At 41.9% G+C, this 24,869-nt stretch overlaps 1 protein-coding gene across 13 annotated transcripts in view; it reads left to right on the top strand.

Moving 5' to 3' along the window:
- The window catches only part of PECAM1 (platelet and endothelial cell adhesion molecule 1), a 75,550-nt gene that overhangs the window by 9,291 nt on the left and 41,390 nt on the right, over positions 1-24,869 (top strand). For 3 of the 13 annotated variants that reach the window (XM_039502457.1, XM_039502456.1, XM_039502458.1), the window contains exons 1-5: positions 11,954-12,248; positions 12,430-12,456; positions 18,589-18,879; positions 21,165-21,464; positions 23,722-23,991. In XM_039502457.1, the coding sequence (XP_039358391.1) occupies positions 12,215-12,248; positions 12,430-12,456; positions 18,589-18,879; positions 21,165-21,464; positions 23,722-23,991 (922 nt within the window). In that variant the 5' untranslated portion in view covers positions 11,954-12,214. Of the gene's footprint in view, positions 1-14; positions 84-147; positions 543-2,855; positions 2,878-11,786; positions 11,806-11,952; positions 12,249-12,429; positions 12,457-18,588; positions 18,880-21,164; positions 21,465-23,721; positions 23,992-24,869 lie in introns of those variants that run through there. The other 10 variants (XM_039502459.1, XM_039502460.1, XM_039502461.1 and 7 more) reach the window with 8 other exon arrangements.

Raw genomic sequence — 24,869 nt, 5'->3', positions numbered from 1 at the left:
GGAAAGACATGGGGACGTCCTTGTGATGTGTTGGCCACTGCCCTCTGCTGGATGGATCAAGAGCTGCTTAATTGTGTGTCAAGGTCTGTGACAGGTTTTCAGATGAGCCTAAGCCCTTGTCTAGATAAGATGGTTTGACTTGAATCACTTTTTAAACTGGTGCAAGCCCCTGTGTGGACCATCTTATGTCAGTTAAGAGTGGTTTATTTCAGTGTATTTTAAATGGATCCCTAATCAATTTAAACTAAGCTGTAATTAATCTGGTTTGAAACACAAATAGTGTCCCTAGAGAAGGTTGCACTGGTGAAAGAAATAAGTTTAAAATCACATCTTTAGTTATACAGTAATAGTGAGACTTTCTTATGTAGCAAGGCCTAAGGGAGTTAGGGACCCCAATCCTGACCATAACACTCTTAGACTCCTGTGTAAATAAATAGTTTCTCCTTTAGCTCAAGTGATAGGGGACTGTGGCTGTGGAACAAGAGATTCTGAGGTTCTGTCCTCACTGTGCCCCCAAAGTTCTGGATGGCTCTGGTGACCAGGTTGGTGACAGCTGGGAAGTGTTACGCCGACCTATATTTCTCACACTATAAAGTGGTTGTACTTAGGGCAGGGAGTTTTCAATTGGTGTCCTTAGTGCTGGTCTCAATGGATGATATGTTTAAAAATCAAAGCAGAATTTTGCTTGAACAGCTACAGTGCAGAGAGATGGTATTTGAGGAAGATTCACTCTATAGCCAACATACTAGAAGTTTCTGTCTTTCTAATGCAGCAGAAAGAAAATCATAGAAGTGTAGAGTCTAAGGAAAGAAATAAGAATATAAGAAAAGATATTATCCAGATGCTTAATTAAAAAAAAAGAAACAGATGTTTTTGTTCTGGCTATTTCCATTTTGGGGGCATATCTAATTTGTAAACAGAGACCTAGTACATAGCATTCCTTAAATCGCTTGTGGGGATTTCTCAAGCACGTTACCATAGCATTCAGGCCCCAAAAACCTTTCAGCTGTGATTATTTTATTGCAGAGACAAGCAAGTTAGGATTTTACAAATATATTTTAAAACAGGAGAATGGTTAGAAGCTTTGAGGCAAGTGTGTGTGTGTCCATCTACTGATAATCAAAATTAAATGAATGTTTTCTCTGTGCTTCACAGTCCCTCGATTTGAACTGAGTAGTTATAATTTTAAACATTGATCTAGTTTCTAGGTCCTGTTTATAATTTTGAAACTATAATATGCTCTGCCATTGTTTTACTTAGTGCAGCTAGGTCAAAAATGCATAACATAATTTTTTCAACATATTTTGCCCCTTTTCCTGTTTGAGAATTGTCCACAGACAGATCATGTTTTGCATAACAAGTTCAAGAAAAATTATTTACTTGAATAATTCCTAGTTATAAGCAGGTCGTTGCTAGTCAAATTGTTAACTATTTTGAATAGAACTGTAGGCCACTTGGTATGATAGTGTTCCCTGCTTAGGGGTTGTTTTGGTTTTTTGTGCAAATACTCACAATTATTAATTCTAATTTCCCATTCCATGAATATTTTGCAACAGTTGCTTAAAATTTGGTGTTTTGATTAATATTTCTGGTAGTAGGGTTGTTCACCTGAATCACTGCTGAAAAAGAACACAAAAGGGACCCAAACACATTCAAAGGGAATTTGTTTAAACATTCAAATGAAAGTTTATAGAAACTTCTTTTGGAGTATTTGCCTTGTGCTTGTAAATTATATTCATATACCTATAGTGCAAAAGCCCTGGTAGGTGAGGTTAAATAGGGGCCATAAGTAACAGTGCTAGGTTCCCTCTGGCTCCTTTGTTTCCGCAGGAGACCAGTGCAGCGAGCCCTGCCAGATGTTTTGTTTTCAGGCTGTCTGCACACTCAGGCAGATACCTAACATCTTGGGCAGAACCCAAATGAATCTGGAAAAATAGACACACCCTCCCCTTTTCGATTCTGCATTTGTCTCAAAATCATAGAGCTGAGTTTAGATCCAGGGATTTAAATCCAAACCCTCATGAAATTCAAGAGGAATGAGTAAGGGTGGTGGTGTCCGTGTCCACCAGTGCAAGTGCATCTTTTAATCATTGAGATTAATGGAAAAGTCCCCACTTGTTTTCAGACTCTGGCAGATGCTGCTACATTGGCTACACTCGGTTTATGCTTTCAAGGTTTTCTTCCCAATCACAAGGGCTAGAAACATTTATTTTTTAAACGAAAGCTGAGATTCTGGCATAACCACATGACTCTGGAGGTGTTGCCTTAGGCAAAGTACGATAGTGCCTTATGCCTTAACCCAGCCTCTCCTGTGTGTCTATATAGAGTCCAGCCCCATCCTGCTTGGGGCTTTTTGAGTGCTTCTGCAATACAAATAATCATTACAAACACAGATGACTACCACACCCACTTCATACAGGCACTGATCAGACGTTAGGTGGTAATAATGACTTTCACCTGCCTCAGCTAGATCTGAACTGATAACTTTGATGTGAAAGGCTCAGTCTCTTATTAGCACCCTTCTGACCCATCCAGTGCCTTTTCAATTCTATTTTATGTTGCAGTTTGAAGGAGGAGCTGTAAGATGTCAGCGATAATAGGAGAAACTCTAAATAAAGCTTTCAAATATATATTGGTTTAGCAGAGATTAGTATTGTGGTGACTGGAATTTGTTTCCATTTTACTAGTGATAATTTTCCACTAGGTGGTGCCATTGTGAAATGTAATATTATTGTTAGGCAAATTTTTAGCACTGTAGGTTCACTATAAGTCGGTGGTCCCCAAACTTTTTCGATGCCCCAGTTTGGGGAACCCCGCTATAAGTTGCAGAAAGCTCTTTAGACTCCTGGCAGAAATGTCCATCCCCTAACGAAGAGGGTAAGTTCTTGATAAACATTCAAATCAATGCATAAAATTGAACTCTGCCAAAGTGTAAAGAGACAGTTTTTACAGTAAATAAAATATTCAAATGTCACACTCTCCAGAAAAGATAATATGGATTTTTCAAAAAAAAAAATATAGCTAGAACTAACCCAGTTAATTCTCTGATTGGCCTGTGACTTGTCTAAACCTGTGCAAGTATCCTGCACTTCAGACAACTCTATAAATTAGAATAAAGGTCTCAGTGTAGTAAGGGTCACCGCTGGCAACGGACAGATTAGGATCAGAAATTGGTGGGTTAGAAATCGAGTCATTTTAAAAATAATTTAAAAGCTAAGACAAGTATACACTGGGCCTATTAAAGTTAGTGGCAAAACTCTCATTGGCTTTAACAGGTGTGGAATCAGAGCCACTGTCTCTTATATACTGGGCAAAGTTGGGCAGTGGGGTTTGTTTTGCAAAAACAAAATAGAAGCTTGTTTGGCTCCACATCATATTTCAGTCAATTCCCTCACCAAAGTGCAGATGAATGGTTCTGGATGTGGCCCATCTCAGCTGTGTTGCACTGTCTGATAGAGCTGTGGCAGGCTGCAAGTGCTCTTTGGATTTGCTCCTTCCCATAGCCGTGTGCTGGTACTGGAGGCAATGCACTGAAATGTCAAGGCCTGAGGCAGAGCCCCACAGAACTGAAGGAAGGGAGTGGGGCCCACTGGAATCATCATGTGCTCAGCGTAGAAAGTAAATGTTGATCCTGATAACCAGCAAGGCACTGTATTGCTTAGTGGCTGCCTCGTGCTGCACTCTAAATGCTAGCCTGGGGGCTGGCAAAAATAAATGGCTGAAATGTGGTGTGAACTCTGAACTTCCTTGTCTTGTCATAGGAAACAGGGCAGCTGAAAAGACTGAACATTTGTGGGCCAAAATTCCAAAGTTCTTGTTCACCATTTACTTAGTCCTTACTCAGGCAAAATGTCTTCGTTGCCTTATTCAGGCAAAGCTCCGTTTCAAAGAGATGATGTTGCCGGTGGCTTATTTAACTAGGCAAATACCAGCAGAAAGAGCAAACCAGAAGCATTAACAATCAGCAGTTTCCAAATGAGAAGGACTGATCCAGTGGCCATTATAGTCATTAGATCAATGGTCATTGATTTCACTGGGCTTTGGGCTTTCATCACTTTGCCATCTGGCTCAGAAAGTGAGCTGGGTTTGAAATGCTTGAAGTCAGGGTGTTTGTGGATGCAGTATCTTTTCCACACCCTACTTGCCCACAAGTACAGTGGATACTGGGTATGGAAGAAACTTTTTCTTTTGATGCTCTCTTAGGCCTTCATTCTAATTCTGGTACAGGTAGGAAAGGCCTCCTGATCAGCTTTGTCTGACACGGTATCAGACATTCCAGATAAAGGTATACAGAATGGAGACCATAGGGAATGTGGGAAAATACACAGGTATATTACTCCCCAGCCCAGGTCCAGAGGTACCCAGAAGCCAGGGGCGGCTCCAGGCCCCAGCACACCAAGTGCGTGCTTGGGGCAGCATGCCGTGGGGGGCACTCTGCCGGTCGCCGGGAGGGCGACAGGCAGGGAGCCTTCAGCGGCATGCCTGCGGAGGGTCCGCTGGTCCTGTGGCTTCGGTGCAGCCGCGGGACCAGCGGACCCTCTGCAGGCACACCTGCGGGAGGTCCACCGGAGCTGTGGGACCGGTGACCGGCAGAGCGCCCCCCGCCGTGCTTGGGGCAGTGAAATGGCTAGAGCCGCCCCTGCCAGAAACTACTAAATTGGGGTTCAGATCAATTTAATTAAAACTGGAGATGGGCCCAAGACGCCCTGGTCTCCTGATCTCTGGTTTCAAACTCACCTGTGTGGTTTTGGTTCTGAGCCAGACCAAGAACCAGAAGGGGTCTTTTTTCCAGAGCCATCTGGATGCTTTGCAAAATGGTGGCACTCTCAGGAGATTGTTAGATCCTCTGAGAGGTCCTCCATTTTGGGCTGAAGTCTCCTGAGAACAACTCATGAAGTTTTGGTGACACTGAACCTGAGCTCTAACCCTGGTTCATCCTCAAGCCAGATGTCCAACCTCAGTCTGAACCTAGAGTCATTTTGACCCACTCTAATTATATTATATTAGCCTACAAATACTTTCTTCAAACTCCTTCCCCCCTCTGGCGTTAAGGGGATGTACCACCTTTGTCTTCTTGTGGGAAAGGCCGGTTGGTTTGTGCAGACTTTTGTACATCTGTGCTGCATTACTTTAAGGGGCTGGGAAAATCTCCTTCCTTCCTATTTTTGCTATCAATAGCAAAAGTTTATCAGTCTTTGTTCTCCATCTGGCATGCAGCCTCCTCCTCTTTTCCTCTACCTGGCTCTGGAGACCCTTTGCTGGAGACTGGCCAAGTTTACAATGCTTTGTTGTAAATGTATTTCAAGGGAACCAGGTTAAGGAGAATAAATACCATTGCTAACAAGCTAGCTTACTTCCTGGTTATTAATTGCTATGGCTCCTATGGCTACTATGCCATTTCCTCTGTAAAATAGCTAGTTGGGGGCTTGCTAATGTTATTGATGTATCGTTAATCAGATGAATATTTCCTTCCTGTTCCCTGTTGCAAAATACCACACTTATGTATGTTATGCAAGGACTATAGCACTGAAGGCTATTGACTTGGGGAAAACAGTTCCCATTGACCCCAAGAGAAACAAAGGGGTTTTCATGTAAACAATGAAGCTTATGAGAACCATGCCTCTCCATTTTCATACTTCCTTGATTATAGCACTGATACTGTGGTCAAACTAATCAACCCTCATAGTGCCATTGGAGGTAAACAAGTATGTATCATGCTCATCATAAAGACGGGAGAAACTGAGCCATGGAGAGATTAAGGCCTCAATTTTTAAAAGTAACTAGTGATTTGGGGTGTTTCAGTTTTGGGGAACCTAACTCAGGAGGGGCCTGATTTTCAAAAAGAGTTGAGCATTTGCTTGGTGAAATTCAGGCTCTCATAATGTGTCTCAGTTTAGGCACCCAAAATCACTAGTTGCTTTTGAAAATTAAAGCCTAATTGACTTGATCAAGGCTGTACAGTGAGTCAGTGTAAGAGATAGGGTTAGAGCTCAGGAGTTCCCGGCTCCCACTTCTGACCTCAGAGCAAAAGTCGATTGGTTTAAAAATGTACTGATGTACTGAGGAAGGGAATATTATGGACATTGCACATGAAATGCACTTGTACCCCACCTGGTAAATTTAGATTGCACATACTGAACTGGCCAAGGTTGGGAAAACGTCATTATTTTCTTTTTAATGTTAGCCTAACTTTAAAAAAAAATTCCTTTTATTCAGCACTTTTTTCTAAAAAACCACACATCCCACAGTCAAGAATGCCAGAGGCCAGATCTTTCACAGGCAGGAAGCAAGGCAAGTTGATTTCAGTTCTGAAGAAACCTTGGCATAAACACGCAACACGGAAAGGCCTTGGCTGGACTAGAATTCCTTTAATGACATTCCCCCCATTGCGATTCCTGCTGTATTTCCACCACTTGTAGCAACGACGTGAGCGCGAGTTGTAGCCACGCTGCCCACAGCTACCACTGGGTTATTTACACCTGCTCTGAGGAGAGTCACATGAAATGGTGGTTCAAATGCCAGCGCTGTTCCACACTAATGCTCCCATAGTTGCTATCATCCAAGGAGTGGCGGAGGTAATAACCATGGCGGGAAACTCTACAGGGAGAAACAGCTAGTGTAAGCCAACCCAAAGATACAAGGGGTGGGGCCAGATAAGAGAGACTCAGTATGTTGTAGACTGAAATATGAATTTTTGCCTTAGCTTCTCATTTTCCTGGCTTGATGCAGGGCAGGTGACCTCTTGGGGAAATTGCAAGTCTAAAATGCATGCAGGTGTCCTGCATTGTTCCCGACATCAGGAAAAATTGAAGGAATATTTATATGTCCTTAGTGGTCTAATCCAGTTTGCCAGGAGTGGTAAACTGTACTAACTGTTACTTCCAATGAGAGAGAGGAAGAGGAAGGATTTTTAATGCATAAACAAAATGTTGAGAAATCTGTGATTTTTGCAGAAGTCTCCCCGGGGTAGTTACATCACTTACTAAATTTGCTTATGGAGCCTGAAGAGCTGTTTGTTTGTAGAGCCAACAACTGTGGAAGTACAGGGGCGGGGCGGGGGTACTTTTAGAGCTTGTTTGAAGATAGAGTTGCCCTAATGCAGTAGTTCTCAAACTTTTTAAAGCTGACACCCCTCCATCCCTTTCAGGAAGTTGATATAGAAATGACTGTAAATATCCCTCTGTAGACAAGCCCTTCCTTTCTTTCTGAAAGAAATCTGTGACTCTAGAGAACAATTGAGAGCTCTGGCCATGCTCCCTTCCCTGTGGCTTGTCCTTCTCGCACCCAGAGGTTGCACTCCATCTTTTGAGAAGTGCTGTCATTGGATGGCTGAAGTCCACTTGTGCTCTGCCTAGAATGCTGCTTGGGGGACAGAGATTATTTGTGGAACTGGGATAAGAGAAATGATGCATGGTGTAGAGGAATGCTGGTTGTGGCTATTTTACAGTGATTATTATGGGTTTCTCTGTTCTGACTAGGACTTTCCATGAAAGATACAATAATAATTCAGGTATTTACAAGAACTGCAAAATTTGATGGTCTTTTGAATCATACTTTAAAATATTTGGGTTCTCAATAAAAAAATTAACTGGCCTTAAACAGTAAATGAATATTTTTGTGGATAATGCTGCAGTGAGGCAAGTTGGATAATATTACAGTGAATCAGATCTCATGCTGCATGGTATAAACTGTAAATATGGTGGTGTTATTACTTAACATTTATATTATGGTAGGACTAAAGGCCATTGTGCTAGGTGCTGTACAAACTATATATATATATATAATACGGCAGTCCCTGTATAACTGTCCTCTGAAGCATCAGGTATTGACTAGAATTAGGCCGAGCATCATTTGTTACTGCAATAGTTTGATCAGGCGTGGCAAGTCCTGTATAAATCAAAAGACTGCCAACAGATTACTCATCCTGTTGAAAAACGTTATCTGTGAGTGACCACAGTCTCTGCCCTTGTCATCTGGACTGAAGCTGAATGACGCTCCTTGTATTTTGCCTTGATTACTTTTTCATAGGCTTTTAGAGAACAACTAGGTTCCAGTACCTCTCCCTCCTGGATTTGCTATAGTCCAACAGTTGAATAAAGGTCTGATACTAACCTATATTGACCAAGTTCCTAAAGAAATTTTGCGTACGTTTTTGAGATACTCGTATATTAGTTTATTTAAAAACTGAGCAAAATATTACACCTCCTTTCTGTGTCCTGTGTAATAACAGTAACAAACTAATAATGGGTCAGATCTTGAAGTCCTTACTCAGCTTTTATTTCTATGTCAGCATAAAGTGGACATTTTTGTTCATGAAAAATTCACCCTTCCCTTTACCATTAAAAAAAGTTATGGGAAAACCTATAACCTTAAAGCTGAGATGTATATAGATTATCTATCAGTCACAAGTGGCTGTTTGTAATATGCAATAAACTGAGTCCAAGAGAAAAAAAGTTTAAGCTTTCTCCTTTTTTTTTTTCCGCGGTGGGGGAGGAGGGTGGATTGGGGGGAAGAGCTGGCAATGGAGAAGAGAGGAACCTGCATATGTCATTGATGGTTAGTGCTGACTGGTATTTGCACTACAATTTGTTACATAATCATGTCTTAGGACTATATATATGATTATGGGTGAAAATATGTTTGACTCTGTGTGTGTGTGTGTGTGTGTGTGTGTGTGTATAATGCACCATCTAGTTCTATATATGTATATGTGACTAATATCTCTCTGTATATTTTTAGTAAGAACATTAGGATTTGGCCTAGTAATGGGAAACATTTTTTATGGGGGAAAATGGTAGTGTTATGACCAAAGTGTGCGTGTGTGTGTGTGTGTATTATACATACATACATATGTATGTATAAAGGCCCTAAAACGTGACTGTGACAAAATCTATAAAGCAAACTCTGGCCAACCCCAGCCATCAGTGACGTGTGCTGTTTTCCTGAGTTCTGCTTTTATCCCTATTTTGCCAAAACAGAATTAGAACAAAGCCTGAGTTGCTGCAATGGAATATTTTCTATTGGATGTGGATTAATGGGCATAAAAAACAACCACTCCCATGTTACTTTCTACATGTATGTTTGCAAATCTTAGGCCACGAGAAGGGTAACAGGATATGAAGACCCATAACTGGGGCTAGTGATGGAGATAATGAATCCCCTTATGTATACTGTTAAGTTGTTCAATTTTTTTTTTCTTTCCCCCAACCTCTGGCCAGAGTCAGCGCATGTTTGTTTTAGCTGAAGTAACTTTTTCCATGGGCTCTGCTGACTACTCAGTATAATATCCTCTCAGAATCTCTGACTCCATTTGAAAAGACAGGGTATGAACTTTCAGATCTCTTAATTCAAATCCATACTCTGAACTGCTACTTCTGCAAAGTGTCACGTAATTAAAAAAACCAAGAGAGGCAGAAAAGAGCTAAGGGAAACCATTTCTCTCTACTCCACCTCCCGCTTTCCTTTTGCTGTGGCTAAGCCTTCCACTCCACCTCTCTTTCTGCCCTTCTCCGACTCTTGTTTTGGGACCATCTCCAGTGTTACCGTAGAGTGACCAGATGTCCCGATTTTATAGGGACAGTCCCGATATTTGGGACTTTGTCTTATATAGGGGCCTGGTACTTCCCACCCCCGTCCCAATTTTTCACACTTGTTATCTGGTCACCCTAGTTACCAGCTCTGACTGTTCAAAATTCATGAATCAGGTCTAAAAAATCATGAGATTTTAAGACTAAACACAACGTTTTCTTTGCATTCTGATTTCTGAGGCTTTAAGGGTTCACTTTTCTCCAGAACCATGAAGACTTGCCCATTTGTATAAAAGGAAAGCCAAGTGCTTCACATGTTAACTACAGTAACCGGTGCTTTAAGAAGAACCCTACTGATCATGAGACTCATTGTAAAATCCAGGGACCTGTCAAAACTGCAATTCCCACCTGGGCCTGTTGCACAGTTACTGTCTTCTGTACATCTGGGATGAAATCTGGACTCAGCTGAAGTCAATGGCAAAACTTCCACTGACTTTAACAGAGCCAAGATTTCACCCCTGCTGCATTCAAATCCCCCCTCAAAACATGCTTCCTCCAATGTACAGGAAATGACTTTGCATCTATTTTATGAAGAAAAAATAACCTTAAAACCTGCTGCAATGAAACTAGCCTCCAGTTTATCTGTTCAGGTCAGATCCTGTGATGAGTTTGTCATGGGCAGACCCCTGTGTCTGTGCAAAGCCGCATTGAAGTCAATGAGTCTGTGCAAGGCCCCTGGGATCTACCTGTGTGGAGCTCATTGCAGAGGCAGAGCATTAAATTGCAGACTAGATGGGGCAGTTTACTATAATTAACAACGATCTTTCACATTTCTATGCACTTTCTGATATATCTCACACAGAGCACAGATAACTGTAATAAGAAATGACATACGTCCTCAGAGCTGCGCAATCCCCTTGTGTCGCTCTGATTGTGTAACCAAAGCATGATGAGATATTGAGACTTCCTGCTTTGTGTGTGTGTGTGTGTGCTTTTAATCAATAAAATATTGCAGGCCTGATTCTGTGCTGACTGAGGGCAGTGAGAGACTTTACCACTGCCTTCTGTGAGAACATGCTTGGACTTTGCAGAAACTTTGACAGAATCATATTCCGTCAGAATATGCAATTCTGCTGAAACTGAAACACTTTGCAAAATTAGGTCAACTTCACCAGAATTTCATTTAGGAAGAAAATCGGGGAAAAATATTCCATCAAGGTTGAAACATCCCATTTCAACATTGGAACAAAACATTTAATTTTTGTTTTGAAATGATTTTTGTTTCAAAATGTTTAATGTTGTGTCATATTTTAATATAATACAATACTTAAATGGAAACAAAATGTTTTGATTAACTCAAAACAAACATTTTTCAGAATTCTCCTGCATGAAGAATTTTTAAAAAATTTGTTTTCATTCCAATTTTTAACAAAGCCAAATGTCAATCTCAAAATGCTTCTCCAAACTGAATTTCCATCCTCCTCACAGCTCTAAAGTAAGTTCACACCCTGGCCCCAATTCACCATTTCCCTGTACATTGTGCAAATGTTTACACCCATTTTACCTTCACATTGCACTCAATCCCTCTCTAGTTCACACCCACTGAGTTTTAATTTCAATGCTTTAGGCTCGAAATGAAACATGCTAAAATCACAAACTTCAACTTGGTTTTCATGTCTAGAAACTGCAGATTTCAGTGCCAAAAAAAACCCCAGAAAATCCACAAATCGATCCTTGTTCACCTTAACCTCACCCTAGAGAAGGTTCACAAAACTTCCAATCAAATTCCCAGAGTCAAACAGCCTCAAACTTTTGGAAAATTTAGCTATGGTTCTGAAATTTGACCTATGAGCATTGTTGCCAATGCTGGTTCAAATTTCTAATAGGAGACAGATCCCAAAACCAGACAACTGTGTGGATTTGGGTTTTATGAGTGTGTATATTTTGCACAGCTTTAAATATACCAGATAAAAAACATTAGTACACATTCATTTTTATATGCACAATGGTAATCTGCATTAGGATCTCATTGCTCTAGGGGCTGTACCACTGTATTTGCTTAAATGAATGTAACTTGCCACGGTACCTACAGTGGAGCCAATGCATCACAGTAGAAATTTCAGTCCCATAGAGAGTGCAGCAAAACAGCCTTTGTGAGCAGCCATAGTAGGACAAACACATAGTTATGCTACATATCTAAATCCATTCTGAAAGGGTTTTCAGTGCCAGGAGGAAGAGGAATAGTCTACTGGGAATCCAGCAAGATCCAACAGTAAATGTAATCCTGATTTTAAATGGTTAAGCATGACTTAAAAATATATGTATTGACAGGAGTCTCAGGATAAATGTCACTGGGACTTCTTGTTTTTAATACACCTTCAGAACCTAAACAAAGCAATTGAGTTCAATGGGTCTCTCAGGAAAAGACCAGTCACTTCCTGAGGAATAATCTGCCTGTTAGCAGCAGATAGATTCTCATTGTTTGCCACTTCCACTTTCCAGTAATGAGAACGATTACTTGACCAATATCTAGCCAGTTTCTGCCGAAGTTGTGGAAAAACCTACAGTTTTTCATAGCAAAGTTTTTCAACTCAAAACTTCTGTGGAGCTTTAGGACTGTGAGCATAACCAACCAGAGCTGATGATCACTTTATTCTATAACTAGGTGACTGCTCTCCAACGACAAGATGTATTTCGCTGTGCTGGTGATTCTCTTACACTGTAAGTTCACTGTTTAAATGTTTGCATGTATTTTTGATGTTGTCCTATTATGTATGTTTTCATCAACCTGAAACAAACATTTTTCAGAAATCTCTGTCATGAAGAATTTCCAAATTTTTGCATTTTGTCCTTAAACTCAGTCTTTAAGCTTTGAAAATAACATTTCCTCTCACTTTTCCAGGTCCAAGTCTAAAAGCTCAAGATGATGGTGAGTTGTGACCTTTCTTCTAAAATTCTTGATATGCCAAAGACTTAATTCTGCTCTGGTCTCAGTTACTGTGGCGTGGATCTACAGGGGAGTTATTCTGGATTTGCAGGGATATAACTCGGAGCAGAATTTGACCCATGTAAAATGATTTAACTTGAAGTCCGTTTTTGTTTAAAAAATGCCAGAAAATATGTTTAGATGGTTAGTTAGAAACAGAATCCCATCCAGATATCTTGGGTAAAATCCTGACTCCACTGAAGTCAATGGGTTTTTTTGTAGGATTATTTATTATATAAGATTCTGTATTGCAATGATAAATGTTCAATGTGAGTAAACAGCATTGGCGATATGCAATATGCAAAGTTTTCAAACATCTTCATTTAGTCTTTAACTCAAAATATTGGCAAAAAAGACCCTGACGGGCAGTGTTTGCTGCTGCAAACTGTGTTTCAATCAGCAGTGTGCTGCCAATATTTTTTCCTTCAGGGACACCTCCTTTCCCCCATAAATCTCATTTGACAGGGTTCACAAAAGAAGGGATGGAATGGGGAATCTGGTAACTAGCGCTGTCATATTTAAACAAAGCCGCTGTCTCGTCCCCATAACCCAGGCGGGAGGAGAGACCATTTGGTAGATGTAAATCAAGGGTACTTGCTGGATGTATTTGCCCTTTGTTCTGCAAAATATCCAGAGAGTTCTGAAAGTTCAACATGATGTTGAACCCGTGAAACTGGGTGAAGCGGGTGATAGCCTTGTGGGCTATCCTCCTTCCTCCCTTATGCTGGGAAATGCCTAGTACGGTCGGGTCCATTCAAATGCAAAAAAGATTTTCAGAGGCCTTTTCATGAGTGCCAAGGCAAAGTTATTTCTGGCTATGAAGAGTTACAAGTAAACGGGGAGGGGACAACTCCACCAAAGGCAGGGAAACTGTCCCACCTCATCTTTCACTTTGGTGGTTGAATGTGAACAAGGGTTCTTAGGAGCTCCCTCTAGCTAACCGGTCATTTAAATTCTGAGCAATCTGGGCATAGCCACCAGCCATTAGTTTTAGGGCAAGAAAAAGCCAACAAAGCCCATAAACTTGTTTTCCTTGACATGTTTATAGCTACATGAATAAGACTTATAGCTAACAATGTATCATTTTTGAGGTGATAAAGGAATAAATATTTCTTTATTAAATAAATACTTTGATGCAATTAAAAGAAAAAAGCTGGTAGGGTATTACCTTGCCATCTATTGGAAAATTGTAACAATGATCCGATGGATCTGGATGGAACTTTTCATATTAAGAGGCGAGAGTATATTTATTAATAACAAAGATATATTTACAGGGCCAGATTCTGCTGTTCTTATTTACCCTTCCTTTAATGGGGAGTTCTGCTTCAGAAATCATAGTACCATATGGTCCAAACGGGTTGGAATTAGATAGGGGCCTTGATTCAGCAAAATCCATAAGCATGTGTTTAACTTTAAAGCCCTTGAAACACATGCTCAAGTGTCATTGAAGTCAGAATGGGTGAGAATCAATCTTGATATAATCCCATTGAAGTCAGTAGAGTTACACCAAGGATTAATTTGACCCATTGCGTGAAGGTATTATGCAATTACCCCTGAATGATTGTAGTTCTGACCAGGGGCGGCTCTAGGTATTTTGCCGCCCCAAGCACGGCAGGCAGGCTGCCTTCGGCGGCTTGCCTGCGGGAGGTCCCGCGGATTCGGCGGCACACCTGCGGGAGGTCCGCCGAAGCTGCGGGACCAGCGGACCCTCCACAGGCATGCCGCTGAAGGCAACCTGCCTGCTGCCCTCGCGGCGACCAGCAGAGTGCCCCCCGTGGCTTGCCGCCCCAGGCACGCACTTGGTGTGCTGGTGCCTGGAGCCGCCCCTGGTTCTAACGTGTGTTACTTCTCTGCAGTATTCTGGATCTCGACTGTTCCTCAGCAGAGGCTTGTGTACAGCAATGGGAGATTTGGCAAGGCAAGGATTTCAGGATCAGGCCCTCAATTTGCATATTTTAAAAATCATTGTTTACTAGAACATTTTTGCCACACTGGAGTGCATTAGAGTTTAACAAAATAGCAGACCTAGTATAAAACAGCAGGAGGTGAGCTATGCAGAGTTTGCCTGATTGAGGCTTGTGGCTTATGGAAGCAGATTTAATTTGCAATCATGAGCTCCTCAATCCTATTTGGGCCACCAGAAAACTGGGAAATTCTGTGAGAAACTAATTATTTCCTACAGGAAAAAATGAAAGTTTTCCCCAATTATTTCTCTATCTTGCAATTATGTTTTTTAACTTTTCCTTTGCCATTCACCAAGAAAGAGACCTAAATTTAAATAATTTGAACATTGTGACATCAACTAACAAAACTCCAGACAATGTGACACCTGACTGTGTTGCTGGTTTACCTGGCTGCATGATAAAAGATACACAGTGACTGGAGACACAGTTGAAGCATTGGCCGTATTTTCTGTACTGCCGTTTGAGGCTGATCTTTCAGGAAAAGAAAGATAAAGAAAGCCTGATCTTCCAGCTTTTACTCCTGTAAGTAGTCCTTACCCTACATGAGTGGCCCCACTGATTTCAGTGAGATGATTTTCCCAGGTAAGGACAACTTGTGTGAGTAAATCTATAGACTCAGGCCCATCATTACAGCCAGCTAAATACAGAGTTTGATTTCTGAATGTATATTATTGTTTAGGATTTTTTAACATGAATGTCGGATTCAGTATAATTTTTCAGGGAGCTTTTTTAGGATCAAAAGCTCTGAATTTTTGGCCGATTTTGTGAAATTCTATACTTTTACTTTGTTCTCTTGGATAACGGTTACTCAGGGCTCCCATTCTGCAAACACTTCTGCACTTGAGTAACCTTACACATCTGAGCAGGCCAACTGAACGCAATGGGGCTACTCACATGAATAAATTTAGGCCAGTTCTACACTAAAAATGTCAGGTTGACCCAGCTACATCACTCAAGGATGTGAAAAGTCCACACCCCTGAGTGAAATAGATAAGCCCATCTAGCCTCCGGTGTAGACAGTGCTAGACTGATGGAAGAATTCTTCCACTGACCTAGCTACCACCTCTTGGGGAGGTAGATTAACTACAGCAACAGGAGAACCTGGTCGCAGGACTGGGCTCCAGTACTCCTCTTGTTGCTGTAATGAGTTTCTACATTGAAGCACTACAGCGTTTCTGGTGAAGACGTAGCCTTAGGCATGTGTGCGTGTGATGTCCATGTTACTCAAATTGTCCTGAGCTGTTGAACTTCTAACTGTCTAAACATTGGGCTTTACTTACCCAAGTTGGGAGAAGTTATTGTTCTTTATATAGAGACCTCGACTTTGTCACTGTAAGTCTTGCCCTTATATATACACATATAATGGGATTTTCTGAGTGACACAACCTTAACTCTATATAAGGACCATAACTTTTTCTTAACTGCTTGGTCAACCTGGCATTTTTAGTGTAGAACTGGACTAAATTTATTCATGTGAGTAGCCCCATTGAGTTCAGTTTGCCTGCTCAAATGTGTAAGGTTACTCAAGTGCAGAAATGGGAACCCTGAGTAACCGTTATCCAGGAGAACAAAATAAAAGCATAGAATTTCACAAAATCGGCCAAAAATTCAGAGCTTTTGACCCTAAAAAAGCTCCCTGAAAAATTATACTGAATCCGACATTCATGTTAAAAAATCCTAAACAATAATATACATTCAGAAATAAAACTCTGTATTTAGCTGGCTGTAATGATGGGCCTGATTCTATAGATTTACTCACACAAGTTGTCCTTACCTGGGAAAATCATCTCACTGAAATCAGTGGGGCCACTCATGTAGGGTAAGGACTACTCACAGGAGTAAAAGTTGGAAGATCAGGCTTCCTTTATCTTCCCTTTCCTGAAAGATCAGCCTCAAACGACAGTACAGAAAACACGGCCAACGCTTCAACTGTGTCTCCAGTCACTGTATCTTTTATCATGCAGCCAGGTAAAGCAGATAAAGGAACCTGGAATAACTCCCGGGACTTCTGCTAAATTACTCCAGTGATCAATTTGGTCCAAGGCCTACAGGGTTAGATACAGCAGCACACTGGGCTACTCTGCAATTTTCCATTTACCCAGATAAGTATAATGGTTGGCATTTCCTCTTTGCGGAGACTCCCTTGCTATCCGACTTGGAAACAATGAATCACGAGAGATAAGCGGACCAGAACAAGTCAGCTGCAGACCCATTTAGCTCTCTGTCCTCCCAGTTCTAGTACACACATTTCTCATCCTACTGCAGAGAGAATGGAAATTCCGTAGAGCTGGCTCAAGCAAACTGGGTTTTCCTTTTGCAAAACCTTATCTGTTGGGGTTTTTGTTCTGCAAATCCCAATCAAGAGGTGTTTGCAACCAAGTTCCATTTCATTCAAGCCCCCCGAGTTCAAGTGTGTGTGTGTGTGTGTGTGTGTGTGTGTATGTTTGAAGGGATACGTAAATGTGATTTAAAACGTCTAGTTTTCTCCAATATCTAAAAGTCAGTGACCTCAGGAAATATTTTCCTGTGGTCAAGTTTCTAGGAGGACAGTTGTCTCTGGGAATTGGAGATGAGTAATTTGTGGCAGCCCAGGAAGGCTACAATGAGCTTCAGGGGGAAACAGCTGTTTTTTGGGGTGAAGAATTCCCTGTTCTTATCCTCACCTCTTTCTCCTCTTCAAGGGAGTAGGTAGCATGTGAGATGACACTATGGAGAGAGAAAAAAAAGGTGGCTGAAAAGTTTGGTGTTTCACATTGCTGTGAATACAGGTTGGATGCAAAGGGCCCAGTCCTGCTCTTATTTGAAATCAATAGCAAAATTTCCATTTAGCTCAATAGGGTGGACACAGCTCTGAAATATTTCATACAAACCCCTTATGCACTGTGCCTCTAACTTTTTTAGTCACCACATTTATTTTCTTGCTGTTTCTTTTTCTCATTTCTTTTCTTTTCTCTTCCATCTTTGCTTAGCACTTCCTTTAGTCTTCACTTTTGTTCTCTGCCTGAGATAAACTCACTCCAGAGCAGAGAACCAGCACAAGTTTGTGCACCATTCAAGCAGGACTTAAACTTAAACTTGCTGTGACTCTTTGCACAAAGGTGGATCCCACCTAATCTTGCCTTCTTCAACTAAAACTGTTACAAAAGAGCATTCTCTTTATTTAGACATTATTAGAGTCTGTGGCAGGCTGTCCTGCCTCCCCCAGTTGAAACGGAATTTCAGGAAATCCCACCTGCTGGGAGGTGGGATATCCTGGAGTGCTGAATTAACTCTGAGGAGTCAACAGGTGGACCAGCATGGGTTGTATTTTGGCCACATGACTTTTCAAACTGTAGTGATAACAACTGTGTTAAAACACAGTTGGTGCCAGAATGGTTCCTAAGTGGTTCCTCTGACCAGGGTGTGCACGAATCTGAGCAGCATGTTAAAACTAGGGCTTTGCAAAATATTCACAGCAAGGCAAAAGTGCTCAAAATTGCATTTCCCCCCTCCCTGCTCTCCATTTCATCTTGTAATTAAAGAAAAATCATTGTACAGATGTGTTGCTTGAAAATGAAAACTTTTTCTAGATGTGAGGGGAACCTTGAGCATCGATCACAAAAATCCTTAAACAACAGGATTAAGAGGCAGGCTAAAATAGTATAATCCCAGTTATCCTAAAAGCCTGGTGAACATCCAAAAGTTTCAGATATCCAGGATTCAGATAAACAGAAGTGCTATTAACTAGCATGGGGCTACATGGGGGGAACACTGTGGATTTTTGAAAAAAGGGAATTTTGAAAAGAACTGGGATTATATTGCATTTGTATTGGGGTAGCACCGACACACCCAATCAGGGCTCCATAGTGCAAGGCATTATACAAATATAGACTCTGATTCTGCAATCACATGCATCTTTTCATCTGCTGGGAGCCCCATACACTTCAGTGGGAGTCTGTTTGTGTGGATCTAATTGCAGGCTCCGGGCCAGAAAGTAGGACCGTGCCTGTCCCACAGAGCTCTCAGCCTTTAGCAATTGCAATGAGCATTATGTAGCCACTTCAGAGAACAGCATTGCTTTGGATAAACTGAAACTAAATATGACTTTTTCCCCCCCCCGTTCCTTATCAAGTTATTACCATCAACAAAGTTGAACTCACTGGGCCATCCCAGAAAGTGAAGAATGGAATGTCAATTGAACTCACCTGTATTGTGGATGTTAGCAAAAGCACCAGCTTCCAGATGCAGCACACTTTTTTATTTTACAAGGATGACAGTCTTCTGCATAATACCACGTCGGAGCAAAATAGAACACGTTACAAAATATCACCAGCTCGATTTTCAGATTCGGGAAACTATAAGTGCATTGTGGAGGCAAACATGAAGACTAAAAGCAGCAATGATTTGGAGGTTCGAATTGAGGGTACGTATCTCTTCAACCATTGCTGTCTTCTACGTTACAAAAAGCAGAGTAGATTACGTCCTACTCTATCAATGTACATTAATAATAATACTCTAGCATTTTTCATCTGGAGGTCTCAAAACACGTTGCAAAGGAGGGCAGTATCAGTAAAATGAGGATAAGCTGAAGCACAGAGAGGTGAAGTGACTGGCCCAAGATCACCCAGCAGGCCAGTGGCAGATCCTCACTCCAATTCCTAAAGAACAGATCTTTATGTCATACAAAGCAAAAAAGCACCGTGTAGCTGGTACTAATTGGCATCTGGGGGGGCAGTTTCACAGCCAGTCTTTTTCCCTCCTCACCACTTATGAGGACAGGGAGCATATGCATATCCCTGTCCCCTTCCCCAATATTCCTTGTTCTGGCCTACAGTTTCATATTGTCCCTCTTGGAATGGCAACTCCCAGGAAGCCTGGGTCCAGGGCTCTGCTGGGCCTGTACCCTGCCTTAAAGGAGTGGTTCTCCTTTACTGCGTACCCCTTTCAGGAGTCTGATTTGTCTTTCATACCCTCAAGTTTCACCTCACTTAAAAACGACTTGCTTACAAAATCAGACATAAAAATACAGAAGTGTCACAGCGCACTGTTACTGAAAAATTGCTTCCTTTCTCATTTGTATCATATAGTTATAAAATGAATCAATTGGAATATAAATATTGTACTTTAATTTCAGTGTATAGTACATAGAGCAGTATAAACAAGTCATTGTCTGTATGAAATTATAGTTTGTCCTGACTTCGCTAGCGCTTTTTATGTAGCTTTCTGTAAAACTAGGCAAATATCTAGATGAAGTGATGTACCCCCTGGAAGATCTCAGCACACTCCCAGAGGTACATATCCCCCTGGTTGAGAACCACAGCCTTAAAGGGCCAGTACCCCCAGTTCCAATATTCAAATGGGGAAATCAAATTTTCCCTGTTGCTCGTTCCAGTGTAGGAGCTAGAAACATCGATGAAGAAGGGTGACCTTCGTGCTTCAAACATGGTGCCATTACTGAGTGCAGCACTTCCAAAGGGCTCCTGTCCAGGTTGATGCTACCATGGTTCTTGCTTAATACAAGGATGGGGGGTACAGGAGTGGAGACATTTCTGTTACTGGTCACTGGCCTGTCTCATGAATTTAGGGCCACATGTTCAATGAAGGGTACAGCGGCTGCCCTCAGAAGCCCCAGATTTGTATGCAGTTAATGTCTCTGTACGTCAAGTTACTTACACACATAAGCAGCCAGTTTACACACATTAATACAGGTTTACTCAAGAAGAACTAAGCTTCCTTTCTTTCCACCTATAAACAAAAAGGCAAGGACAGAGATCAAGCCTATACTGGTTCAAAGCAACATGCCTATGTCAGATGTGAACATTACCACTCACAGTTATTTCTTGCATGCTGCCATTAAATGATTAATTTTAGTAACACAGAGATGATTTCAGTCTTCCTCTGTATGCTTCATATCCTCCAGTTGTAGTGTGTAAAAGGGCATCTGGGCTGTACTAGAGTGATGCTCATTTCATTTTAAAGTCTGCTTATCTCTTGTTATTATGGAACACACTCACAGCTGAGGGGGAGCTTTCTGTAATGTGTTAGAGATGGCCCCTCCAGATTCCTGACCAGGACTTTGGAGCATCCTCAGAAGAGGCTGCCACAGAAAACCATTCCCAGGTTTTACACTGAGCCCAGTGCCCGCTGGGACAGGACACTGCATGTGGGGTCAGCGCTGTGTGAAAACTCATACAGTGTGGACACGAATAAAACTCAGAAATATGTAACTTATTCTGGAACCGTGACCAGATAGCAAATGAGAAAAATCATGACGGGGGTGGAGGGGGGTAATAGGAGTCTATATAAGAAAAAGCCCCAAATATCAGCAGCTTTGTTGGTATAGTTGCATTCATGCTGGGAGTGCTTTGCCAGTACGGTATAGTGGTAGAACGCACCCAGGGCAAACATCGCCTAAGTTAGCTAGGAAAGTGCACTGTGGGATGTCCAATGGTGCAGAGTTATGGGATGAGAGAGGTCTTGATTCACTGGTTACAGCAGTATGATTGGAGTGTCCATCCACACAGCAAAAAAATTACCCTAAAGTTCCTGGATGGCCAATTCAAGACTTTGGTCAGCTGTAAAAATCTGTCCTGGGTCTGGGATCAGATTGTTTCTGCCTGTCCATTAAAATAGCCATTAGCACAATTGTCATAGATAGTGTCTGCTTTAAGTCTGTCTAATTATATTTGCTTGTTTTCTTTTCCAAAGGGCTGTGCCAGCCAAAACTGACTGCCCTGAAAAGAGAAGTAACAGAGGGTGAATTTGTGACTTTACGGTGTGAAGTACCAGAAGAAAAGCCTCCTTTCATTTTCTTGTTCAAAAAAATATCATCCAATCAACAGTCACAAGAGAAAAGGAAGCAAGAATTAAAAGAAAACTTTGCGTCTGTTGAATTTCCTGTTGAAGAGAGGGATCGAATATTGCGTTTTCAATGTATTGCCCAGGTTATTTCAGTAGTCGGTTCTGAAACGTCAGAGGCCAGTAACATGACAATTGTTACAGTTGTGGGTAAGTGGCTTAGGCCTGGTCTATTCTATAGAGTTAGGTTGATGCAAGGCAGCTTATGTCAACCTAACTATGTAAGAGTCTACACTAAAATTTCACTCCCGCTGACATAACTCTCCTGCTACCCCGACTTAGTAATTCCACCTCCATGACAGGCATAGAGTCAACATCTTTGTAGTTAGGTCAACACAGTGTCAGTGTAGACACTGCATTGCTTACATCAACAGTTGCTGGCTTTCAGAAGATGCCCCACACTGACAGTTCAATTGGTGCAAGCGCTCCTGGTGAGGACATGCACCGCTGACACAAGCAGTGAAGTGTTCACACGCACAAGTGGTGTAATTACTGTGGCAGCTGTATGTTGACATAAGTCAGGTCGACTTAATTTTGTAGTGTAGACATGCCCTTAGTTTGTGCCCTTACATTTCTTTGCTTGTGTCACAGGGTGACTGACCCTTGTAAGAGGCCAGGAAGGGGCAGGAGAGAGCTGCTTGAGAATAGACTGAGGGCATATCTGCATTTTGAGCTGGGGATATGGTTTCCATCTTGAGGAGACATACACATGCTAGCTCTGATTGAGTTAGTGTGCTAAAAACAGAGCATAGCCATGGCAGTTCAAGTGGTGGGAAGGGCTAGCCCAGTACATACCCACCCAGGACCATAGGTACGTACTCGGGGCAGTAGCCCCTCCCACTGCCTGTAGCACTGTGGCTATTTTTAGGATGCTTGTGCAAGTATGTCTCCTTGATCTGGAAATCACACCCTCAGCTTGAAGTGTAGACGTACCCTGAGAGAGAATCAGGAAGGGGCAGGTGAATGCTGCCTGAGAACAGAGGAGAGACAGACGGACAGCAGCATCAAGTGGCCAGAGGGAAGGAACTGCAGGAGACCGGAAGGAGAGCAGTAACTGTCAGTTGCTGGTGATGAATTGTGAGGAAAGCTGTTGGGGGGGACTGGCTAGAGTTGGGGAACCCTGCCAAGTTTCAGGAAGGTTTATGCAGAGGCCTTAGGAATGAGGAGAAGAACCATTCAGTCAGTATAAGCTGGACCCAGCTTATGGGTTGGCTCTGGAGGGAGGCCCCCAGAAGCAGGAGTAGGACTCACAGAAGGAGGCCTGAGGAGTGGAACACTGGGGAGCTTTCTTGCAGGAGACCTGACTTAGGGCTACAAAAGCCATGTGGAAGAGAAGCGGGTGTTAGGACTCTCAGGCAGATGCTTGGAGAGTGTGGCCCTGGAATAAGGGAGCTGGGGCAGAGAATGACTCTCAGGTGGGTGACCTGTGAACAGTGAGCTTTGGGACTGAAGACCTGCTGCCTTGTAACCTTGTTTTACTGTGTGGTTTTGAGAGGAATTGTTTTTACTACAAGGGATCTATTGATTGTGACACTTTATGTGGAAAAAAAGGGTTTGAATTTGCCACAGAGACAATATTCCTTTGCACGGGTGGATGAAGGGGACACTGAGGTAGACTGTGGCTGTGCATCACCGCGCTTGTCCGCAGGAGGGTTCCTCTGTCAGGGGTTCCCTGTAACCGCTTGTAATTCTTATAATTTGTTGTTTGCCTCGGTTGAAAACATGGACATCTTGAATTGGTGATATTGTTTTTAGTTAAAAACATAGTCCCCTGTGCGACTGTATGAGAATGCTGCAGTATTTGTAAGGGACAGAGCAGATCTGTTTCCTGGTTTACTGGAGGGCAGATAAGTATGAACTAAAACCCTGGATCCATACGCCCCCAAATGGCATCAGTGTTCAGGATCCAAATGTTATGTCATCAGGGTTAGATTCGAATGTGTTTTGATCTGTGCTGTTAGGTCAGCTGATTACTATGTGCCCACCCATCACTTTAGTTGAAGTTGTGGGTGTGCTCAGTAACTTGCAGGACTGGTTCCCAGGAGAAATGTGAGCCTTGATTCATATACAGCACATATGTCTGTGTCTAACACCGTACACCATTTGTTATTGTCATTAGCAAAGATGATGGAAAATTGCAGGTTCAAAAATTATTGGAGTCTTTCTAAAAGTGTAGCTGGATTCTCTTAAAAGCTAAGCTTCAATTTAAAATAAAAAGATTGTAGACAGAGCGTTCACCATGTGAACTGATGCATTGCTTTCTTGTTAATGCAGCTCTGCAGAAAAGGGGATCTAGCCAAACAATAGGAGCAGCAAAGATGTGAATTCCTTACCCGCCCAGGCAAATACTTTCTTTTAAAAAAGAGAAGGTTAATGTCACAATGGCTTTATATTTATTGCCTTTCAGAACCGTTTTCACATCCTAAACTGACATCCACGTCCGCATGGAATGTTACAGAAGGAGACAGAATTGACATTTTGTGCACAACGATTCTAGCCCGTCCATATGAAATTGAAATCCTCATCCAGAAAGACAGAAGGATACTGAACAGTACACGAGGTCAGAATTCTGTGACCTACTCTGCAGTAGCCACAGTGGAGCACAATGGCAATTACACATGCAAAGTGGAATTGGGGAGAGTGTCCAAAACCACCAGCATGAACATTGTTGTGACAGGTAGGAGCACTGTTAATTCTAGATCTTACTTAGCTTAGGAGGGTGACACTCGTCTGTACATTTCCTGAAAGAATTCCCAAGTTCTAATCCTGGCTGACACTGAGGCTCAGATGCTCAAAGGTATTTAGGTGTCTAACTCCCACTGATTTCAATGGGAGACAGGCACATAGATAACTTTGAGGATCTGGGCCTGACCACTGCTTGTCCTTCAGCAAAGATCCCATTTGTACTACAAAGGTGACCAAATTAACTTAGGGCTGTGGGGGGAAAGAGTGATTTTTTTTTTAAAAAAAAATCCTGATTATAAAATGGTTTGGTCTCATCCACAATGGCAAGAGCAGCCATGTTAGAGAAGGGCCATAGTCCAGCCCTGATAAATCCACCAAGTTTTGAACATAGGCTGTTCTGTAGTCTATATGGACCCTTATCCTCTCTGTCCTTCAGTTTGCTCCAGTGGTAGAAAGAGGATGGTAATATTTTTGGGGACGTTAATAAAGTACTCTGGAAATGTAAAGTGCTATACCAGTAGAAGGTACTGATAAATCCATGGCCACCCGGCATTTCATGGTTATCATTAAACTGCATGCCATGGCCATTTCGAACTTCACAGTGACAATGGGGTTAAACATATCCATCTGCTCCAAAAGCACAGCCCTCTATAACTTCAGCTAAAGGAGAATCTTCTTACACTGCTCACAGTGTAAAGTCTATGACTTGCAGTTCAGCAATTCTCATTTCATCCAGTAGAGGACAGTGGTGCCATACACAAGCTGAGTCATTGCATGAGTTATTATTGTTTTTCTTCTTATGTTATAATGAATGAGGATTCCCTAGGATTTTAATAATGTAATGTGCAGAATATCCATATGCCCATGTGG

Source organism: Mauremys reevesii, linkage group 15 (assembly GCF_016161935.1).
Source record: "Mauremys reevesii isolate NIE-2019 linkage group 15, ASM1616193v1, whole genome shotgun sequence".
In the NCBI taxonomy this organism is placed as follows: domain Eukaryota; kingdom Metazoa; phylum Chordata; order Testudines; family Geoemydidae; genus Mauremys; species Mauremys reevesii.
This window is presented reverse-complemented; position numbering and strand designations above follow the sequence as displayed.